The sequence below is a fragment of the Gymnogyps californianus genome, chromosome 6 (genome assembly GCF_018139145.2).
Source record: "Gymnogyps californianus isolate 813 chromosome 6, ASM1813914v2, whole genome shotgun sequence".
Taxonomy (NCBI): domain Eukaryota; kingdom Metazoa; phylum Chordata; class Aves; order Accipitriformes; family Cathartidae; genus Gymnogyps; species Gymnogyps californianus.
Window position 1 is genome coordinate 15,647,735 of NC_059476.1, and position 9,091 is coordinate 15,656,825.

The 9,091-nt window shown below is 58.1% G+C and overlaps 1 protein-coding gene across 1 annotated transcript; it reads left to right on the top strand.

Annotated features, from left to right (window-relative positions):
- Nucleotides 1-221: 221 nt before the first annotated feature.
- On the top strand, nucleotides 222-6,593 carry TLX1 (T cell leukemia homeobox 1). The gene is made up of 3 exons (XM_050899354.1): nucleotides 222-690; nucleotides 2,314-2,515; nucleotides 6,371-6,593. Exons 1-3 carry the CDS (start codon nucleotides 222-224, stop codon nucleotides 6,591-6,593), a joined length of 894 nt encoding a protein of 297 aa, XP_050755311.1.
- Nucleotides 6,594-9,091: the final 2,498 nt, after the last annotated feature.

The following is a 9,091-nucleotide window of genomic DNA, read 5'->3' on the forward strand; positions in this document are numbered from 1 at the left end:
CTGGTGTGTCTTGGGGTGCGCGACTGCCGTGCTATGGGACTGAGCGTGTAGCCGGCGTGTCTCGGCTGTGCGCGGCTCCGTTGCGTGCCGTTGCCGTGTTTCGGGGCGGTGCGGGGCTGTGCTGCCCTGCCCGGGGCGGAGGTCCGGCCCCGGTGCCCCGGGGCGTTGTGCGCGGCTCCGCTGCCGGGGCCGGGCGGCGGCGGCGGCTCCCGGCCGGCGGCATGGAGCACCTCGGGGCTCACCACCTGCACCAAGGCCAAGCCGAGCCCATCAGCTTCGGCATCGACCAGATCCTCAACACGTCGGAGCCGGGCAGCTGCATGGTGTCACACCCCCGGCTCCAGGACTCGGCGGACTACGGGCTGGGCTGCATCGTGGGCAGCGCCTACAACACGGTCACGGGTGGCTACGGGGCGAGCGGCGGCGCGGCCGGCGCCTACACCGGCACCTCCTGCAGCATGGGCGGCCTGCCCGGCTCTTACAACGTGAACATGGCGGTGAGCATGAACGGCAACACCTTGAGCTCGGCCGGGGGGGTGATCCGCGTCCCGGCCCATCGCCCGGTGGCCGGCGGCGTGCACCAGCCCCTCTCCGCCGCCGTGCCGGCGGTGAACGGCATGAACAGTCTCACGGGGCTCACCTTTCCCTGGATGGAGAGCAACAGGCGGTACACAAAAGACAGGTTCACAGGTGAGTCGGGCCACCGGGACCCTCCCTTCCCTCCCTGCTCCCGCCGCCCCTCTCCCTTCCCCGCCGCCCGGCCTCGGCGCGGCAGCCGGTACCCGCCGGGGAAAGCAGGATCCGGCCCCGGGTGGAGAGAGCGGCCCGGATGGCCCTGGGAAGTCGGTCCCGGAGGAGGCCAGAAGCAAGAAGGGGTGGAAAATCACGCATTCAGTCCCCCCTAAATGCGTTGGTTTGAGTTTTTTTTGTTTGTTCTGGATTTTTTGGGGGGTGGGTTTTTTGTTGTTGTTTGTTTTGTTTTTTGTTGTTGTTTGTTTTGTTTTGATTTGATTTTTGCCGGGGTGCGGCCCGGGAAAGGCGGGCAGGGAAGAAACGGGATGGCAAACTCCGCACACCTCCCGCAAGCCCCGGGCACGGCTGCCCGCTCCCCGCCACCCCGCCACCCGACCCAACACCCGGGGAAAGTTTCCTTTAAAACAGAGCGTTATTTCGGAGGCACAGCCCGGCCCGGCGGGAAGGGAGCCCGGCGGCCCCGGCCCTTGCCCGCCCGGGAACGCCGGTCCGTTGCCGGCCGCTCGTAGGGCTGTTTTTCCCGTGCGTACCGTAACCGGGCTGGTTTTCCTCGGCTGCGGGTTTCGGCTTAGCCTTTCCCCCGCCAAAGGGGACTTTTTGCAGCCCCGAGCAGAGCCGGGCTCGGGCTGGAGCCGCTTTCCGGACCCGCCGCAGTTTCCAGGTGTATCTGGGCTCGTCTTTTCGTGCTAACAAAGCAAAAACTCGAACAACGAAAATAATAATAATAAAAAACCAAACAAAAAAAGCAACGAAATTGCAACGGGGAAAAAAATCAGCCCCCGCTCCAGCAGCGCCTGCACCGGCCCCTCTTCCCGGGGGCGGAAACCGAGGCCCGATTTTTGCAAGTTCACGTTTAATTTCGACCCGATGGCGCTTGGCTCGGGCACGGCCGCGGGCGAACAAACGGGCCGTTCCCCGGGCAGGCACCGGGCTGAATTTCACGGAGCCCCTTCCTGGCCCGGCCCAGCTGAGACAGGCCGCGAGTTTTCCGCAATTATTTTTTCGGGGTGGTGGTGGGGGGGAGGTGGGGAGAAAAACCAAAAATATAAAAATAAAAAACCAACCCAAATCCAAACACTAACGAATCGCAACTCCCGTTTCCAGCCCGGGAAGTTATTTCCCGCGTACGCAACGCCGGGGCCGAGGACGGCGGCGGTTACCGCCGCGCCCAAACGAAATTAAACCGAGTCCCGTTTGCACGAAGCGCGGAGCCCCGGCCCGGCGCCGGGAGCGGCTGCCGCTGCCGTCCCCCCTGCACCCTCCCAGGCACTTCGCCGGGCAAGCGGCCGCCTTCCCCGCCGCCAAAGCCGAGCGGTGCCCGGCCGGTGCCCGCAGCACCCGGGGTAAGGCGCCGGGGTCGCCGCCGCCGCGTTTTTGCAGCCCGTGCGCGGGTGTCGGCGGGGAAGCGGCGGCTTCGCAGCGGCGGGGTCCCCAGCCCAGCGCCCGGGAGCCGGAGCCCCTCTGCTGATGTGTCGCTGCTTGCTTCTTTGCCTCTCATCCCCCCTCCTCCCGTGTCCCCCCCAGTGGCCCTCTCACCCTTCACTGTAACACGCCGTATAGGTCACCCCTACCAGAACCGCACGCCCCCCAAGAAGAAGAAGCCGCGCACCTCCTTCACCCGCCTGCAGATCTGCGAGCTGGAGAAGCGCTTCCACCGGCAGAAGTACCTGGCCTCGGCCGAGCGCGCTGCCCTGGCCAAGGCCCTCAAGATGACGGATGCCCAGGTGAAGACCTGGTTCCAGAACCGGCGCACCAAGTGGAGGTGAGGGGCTGGGGGGCTCGGCGGACCCGGGGGGCGGGCGCTGGGGCAGCCCTGGGGGAGCAGGCCCGGCTGCCACTAGCTCTGCCAGGGGCACTGGTAGCTGCGCCCGGGTGTGCGAGCCCTGCGAGGGCACGCATGGGGGAGTCGCGCCTGTGTGTGAATGTGTGTGTACACGTGCGTGCGAATGTGTGTGTGCATGCAGCGCCTGTGGATATGAATGTGCGTGTGGTGTGTGCGTGTAGGCCGTGTGTGCACATGCCTGTGCGTGTGCATGCATGCAGTGTGTGTGAGTGTGTGCACACCCGTGGGTGTGTGTGCAAGCAGGGCATGCATGTATAACTGCACAGTGTGTGTGAATGCTTTTGTGTGAAGGCTACGTGCACGTGGGTGTGCCCACATTCAGTGTGTGTGTGCATGTGTGTCTGTGTGAGCATGCATGGGGGTGTGCATGCAAACCGGACATCTGCATATGGATGCGTGTGTGGTGTGCGTGCAGGCAGTGTGCATTCTGTGTGTGTGTGTATGCTGTGTGAGCACACTGGGTCTGCGTGCAAGGAGGTGTGCACCCATGCAACGTGGATGAATGCATGTGTGCATACACGTGTGCATGGTGCGCCATGCGGGGGAACGTGTGGTGGGTGCAGGCGGAATCACTGGGAGCCCGGTGGGTGCAGCGGCTCCAGCGCCCCTTTCCCCGGCACCAGGGTGCGGGAGCCCCCGGCCTGGCGGGGTGGGCCCGGGCCGGCAGCGAGCCCCGGCGCTCGGGGGGCGGAGGGGAGCGGCGGCCGCAGCCGCCCCGTTCCGGCGGCAGGCAGGAGCCGGAGCCGTCGGTGCGCGGCCGCGGGGGCAGCGGGACCCTCACCCGGGCGTGGGAGCGCGGCTCGGGCCGGATCCTGCACCCGGGGCTGCGGGATATCGGGTTCTGCATAACGCGAAGATTTTCACCCCCGCGGGTTTCACGGCACCTCCTTGCCGAAACGCTTTCTTTTTGTTCTGCCGGGCGTGCCGGTAAAGCCGGGCAGGAGAGGAAGAGGAGGCCAGGCTCACACGGAGCCTCCCGAGCTCCGTCGCGGTGACCCTGCCCCTCCCAGGCTGCAGCTTCCCGGGGTGTCCCCGGGGGAGGCACCCCAGTCCTGGGAGCATCCCCTGCCCTGCCCCGGGCTGGGGACAGGCACCCTGCGGGGCGGGGGGGGGGGGGGGGAGCTGGGCAAGGGGCAGCTCCCCGGCAGGTCAGAGAAGGGGGGTGTTGCTGGGTGCTGAGCACTGGGTGCTTGGGCGCAGGCAGGCAGTAGCTTCTTCAAGGAAGGGGAAAAGGGCTTCCTCGGGTTCTCCCCAAGGCTGATTGGGACAGTGATTGCCTGGGAATGCAGAGGTTGGATAAGAAACGGGGGACAAGGAACTTGACTCCAAGGGTGTGGGTGAGTCCCCCCTCAGCAAGTCCTTCCGTAAAGAGCCCATGGAAGAGCAGCTCCCCAAGTGCCAGGAAGTCTCCAGCTGCAGTGATCTCTGTTGGCCAGGAGCAGAGTCCTGGAGGAGGAACAGTCCTGCCGTGGCCTGCGAAACAGGGTCAGCTGTGTCTTCTAACCTGGTTTCCTAAGGAAGTGAGGCAAATGTGGCTTGGCTGGCTCTCCATCTGTCTGTCAATACTCTTTGCGTCTGTTGGCTAAGTTCAGCCACCTTTGGCAGAGGAGCAGAGGATACAAACCTATTCATATGTTTCACAAAAAATAGCTGGGTAAAGAGAAACAAAATCCTTGTTCTGCTTAAGGGAAAGGCTGCAGCCTGACCTCAGCCGTAGTATTAGACATGGGAGAATCCCCACCAGGCTGAGCCAGAGGGACTCAGGCTTGTAAGCTCTGCTTGTTTGCGTCTGTGCACATTGGGTGTTGCAGTGGAGATGCGGGTGCCCCTGGCCGATAGCACACCCGGCTGGCTGCCCCGGGTCCCAGTGCAGCGGTGGTGGGCTACAAACAGTGCCTGGAGCCCTGGATGCTGGAAGGAGCTGCTCACAGGTGCAGTGTGAGCTAGGTAGCGGGGAATATCCGAGAAGAGAGAGTTACTTCAAGCCCTTTGAGCGATTTAACTGCTTCAATGAAGGCAAGTTGAGGGCAGAGTCTGGCCTCTGCTCCTTGCCCGGGTGTCTCTGCTGGAGTGAGGTGGTTGTGTGATCCCCTCCCCAGATTTGGCCTCTTGCTTGAGACATGGGCATTGAGGTTTAGTTCCTTCTAGGCAGATTTGAACCTGCAAATCCCAGCCTGACATGAATGCACGAACGGGCCACCTGCTTGGAGCAGGGAGATATTTGGGAGCTGGGTGCTCACAGCCACCGTGCTGCTGACCACCCTGGATGCGGGGCTCCCTCCCTCCTCCTGGAGCATCTCTTCATTGTGCAGGGAGTCATTAAATATTCATCGAGGCAGAGACAGAGCCGCTCCTGGGCTGTGCAGGGACGGCCAGTGCTGCTCCGAGACCCCTCTCCCCGGGATGTCTGACGTGAGATGTTGACACAGTGATTAGAGCAGGGACTGAGCCTCGAGCTACCCGCTCCCGGGCGGGAGCCCTGGACACACGCCTGGAGGCTCGGGTGTCCCAGAGGCCCATCGCCCGCATCCAGCCCTCACCCGCTTCCCCGGTGGGGAGCCAGGGACCCCCTGCCCTGCGCTCTGAGATGTCACCACAGAGCTCAGAGCTGCCACTTCCAATCCCTACAGCCAAAGAAGATGAGACATCTCACATCCCCCTGAGTTGCTAAATTAAAAAGCTGCCATTTCCCTTGTCACTGATCCACTGAAGCTGCCAGGAGAGCGTCGGCTGGGCCCAGGGGTGTGAGGGAGGGAGGAGGTGCTTTGGGGATCATCCTGGGACCGGCACTGTGAGCTGTCCCCGAGTTTTGCCAGCAGCGTCACTGGAGGTGCCAGGTGATGTTCACCAGTAAAAGCAGAGGTGATGGCAGGCTGCAGCCTCCAGACTGACCCGCCATCCAAGCAAGGCGGAGGTGGGATTTTCATTGTGGATTTAAGTGTTCAGGCCATTTCTACCTATCCCATCCCCTCCTCCCAGACAGCACAGAGCTGGGACCCTACCAGCCTTAGAAAGGACCCCTGCAGGCCCCCTAATCCCCCCCTCAGCAGGATCAGCTCTGCCGGTGTCATTCCAGACAGACACGTGTCCAACCTGTTCTTAAAAATGTCCTCCTTCACCCTGCCCAGACAGTTTATTCTGGGCTTTGATTCTTCTCACTGCTAAAAATGTGTTTCTAGTGTTTAGCCGACATTTTGCCGATTTTTGTCCGGCCTGCCATGGGCGCATTGTTGCCTTCATCCAGACTCTCGACAGCTGGCCACCGCAGCCTGGCAGAGGAGATGGCAGACCTGGGTGCTGGGAAGGGAATGCCCAGGGTGACATTGCCTGTCTCCCAGCCGTGTGGCACTGCCAGTCAGTGATGTCTCACCTCACTCCTGCCCCGTGCTCCTCGCTGGGATGTTGTGCGCTTGGCTTTCACTGCTGGGCACAGAGCACGTTTGCAGGGAATCGCACCTTTTGCAACCTTGTCGTGTGCCCCTTTGGGTGTTTTGGCTCTGCTTGGATTTTTCCCGTGGGCAGAAAATAAGCCAGAGCTGTGGGCTGCTCCTGGCTCTCTTTGATTGGAGCAATTTTTGCTGGGACCAGTAAGACAGCCCCAGTCCCCAGTTTATGGGATTTACTGGCAGTTTGTACGGGGGATGTGGGACCACGCTGTGGCTAGGCACCCTCTTTTCCTACCCCCCCAGTCCTAAGCACCCAGTGCAACCTATTCTCTCCGGAGATACCCCTCTTTTGCTCCCCCAGGCCCCCTAACCACTCCCTCACTCCTAGGAGGCAGACGGCGGAGGAGCGAGAGGCTGAGCGGCAGCAAGCGAACCGCATCCTCATGCAGCTGCAGCAGGAGGCCTTCCAAAAGACCATCAACCAGCCCATCCAAGCCGACCCCATCTGTGTCCACAACTCCTCTCTCTTCGCCCTCCAGAACCTCCAGCCTTGGTCTGACGACTCCACCAAGATCACCAGCGTCACCACTGTTGCCTCCGCTTGTGAATAAGGCTGGCACCCGCCGGCGATACATGCACCTTCTGCCGGCGGGGCTGTCCCCGGGGGAACACGACATCCCCGGTGGGACGCGTGGCATTCCCCGGTTTCTCCCCGGGGAAGGCTGGCACCCCGTGGTCCTCTGGCCACATGTGCATCCCACGTGTCCAGACGGGGAAACCCTCCACAAGGACCTAAAGGAAGGGAAACCACCCCGAAAACTCTCCCCACCCGTGGGGTTGCTGGAGCAGCCAGCAGTGGTGTCTCGGCTCCCCCCAACCCTTTTGTTCTCTTGAAAGTCTCCAGTGCCGACCGTGAACTTGCTGACGTGCTGCCAGACAAAAGCCCAGCCCTGACAGACACGGCCGCCGGCGTTCACCCAGCTGCGGGAGAGAAAACTTCCTTTGGATTCTGCTGGCGGCAGTGCAAAGCCTGGGGTCACCCTTATATATCCATATATATATATATATAAAAAAAGTGTGTGTGTATATATATATATGTATACTTTGGACTGATGGCTTGAAACAAAAGGAGGAGGCTCCCTGGAAAGCGTGTCTCTGCCGTGAGCCTCCTCGGGTCGTCCGCACCGGAGACGTTCGGGGATGCAACAAATGGAGGAAACAGCAGCAATTTCTGCTTGCGCCAGATGGGAACCCTTCGGATCTCACCTCGCCGTCTCTCCTCCCCTTTTTCATTAATTTTTTCTTATGAGGGGGGAATAAGAGAAGGATCTGACAGACTCCTGAGGACGGTAAATATGATATCTCAATTGTATGAAGAGCCCAAACTGTCCCCGGCTGCCACGGACTCCGTGCCCATCAGCGTGTGTTTTAATAATGAGAAGACCTTGGTGGCAGTTTGCGGGGGTAATGCAGTTTCTTTCCATGGATTATTTCCATATCATTTGCAAAATGTTGTCCAATGTTTTATTTTACCTGTTTCCCTTTAGAAGGCAGTTCCTGATGGCAAAAAATCGATTTCGCTCTCAACCGTTTAATTTACTTGTTTCTTTAATTGTACTGAGGGCATGAGACACAATTAAACAAAGCACTTCTTATAGCAAATGCCAGGAATATATATATATACACACAATATATATTTTTCAGTTACTTATAATCTAAAACAGCACTGCCAATTTAAGCAGCTAGTACAAACAAGCAATCAGAAAACCTATTTTCAGTGAGATTTTTAAAGGCATTCGTTCTTTTGGTTTTTTTAAGTTATGCACTTATAAGGTGTTTTATGTGTATTCATTTTATAAAGTGCTTGTGTAATTTATGTGGAAACGAAAAAGAAAATAAAAAATCTCCAGGGTACTGAATAAATCATTTAAAGCCTTGCTCTTCCCTGTCTATTAGTTCCCCGAGAGGAGACAGCGTATCACAACTACTGCTGAAGCCTCTGCTATTTTTTTAAAATGAAAATAGAGTTAGTGTTTCCATTTGACTTTGCTCAGGTCCACTTGGCTTTGGAAGCTCCGGAGGTAATTTGTTGTATTTTAATCCCTGATCCTGTAAACATTTTCAGGCTTAAACCCAGCAGTGCGTTTGGCACCTGCTTTAATCGAAGCCCTTCTGGGGGGCTTGCTGGGGGTGGCAGGAATAGCACAGGGGCTTGGCCTTGAACTCATGTTGAATAGTTTCTTGAATAAGACCTTGGAGTGGGATCTCGCCTGGGCTGGGGGGGGGTCTAGAGATATTTGCGTCTGAAACTTTATATGGAAAGGGGAATTTGAATATAAAGAAATGTGCAAGAGTACATTTTAGAGACAACCTTGCAGGGAATTATTCTAGGGACCCTGTTTGGCATTCATGCTCAGCCTTGCCCAGGGATGTCGTCCTCAGCTAGGCAAGCCTTTCTCAGAGGGAGATCAGACCGGTGGGAAAACTCCCGTCAGCTTCCTTGGGGAGACTCCCAGCCTTACGGCCAGGGAAGCTGGGTTGACTTCAGCCTGGCATTTCCTTTCAGCACTGGGAATTATTGGGTAAAGGATGTTGGAGGAGAGGACTGAAAAGGGCGGCCAGCCACGAGCCGCTGGCAGGGACCCCCTGACCTGGCCCTGGGGCCAAGCTGTCTGTGGGACGTGGGCGACAAAATACCCCGAGCCTTTGATACCCGGAGGTCGATAGCGCTCCTGGAAGCTGGGTCCTCTGGGTGCACCATTGCTGGGAGCTTGTTAAGGGAGCGTATGAATAGCCTGCTTTATCCAAAATCTATTATTGCAGGGTCAGGCTGAAAATTTATGGTGCTGCAGGATTTTTGCATCCTGCAGTCCAAGGCGCGAGCGAACACAGAGAAACATCTGCAGCGCTGGAGAGGTGAGAAGCCAAAAAACAAAAAAAAAAAAAAAAAAAAGAAAAAAATTACAAAACACAGGAAAATAAGTAAATACAGAAAACACGCATTTTTGGAGATATCTTTAGAAGATACCCCCAAAAAACTGCTAAAACAAAATACCTTGTATTTTTTTTCCTAGATAAATTTCACAGAATTCTTTTGTTTGAATTCTGT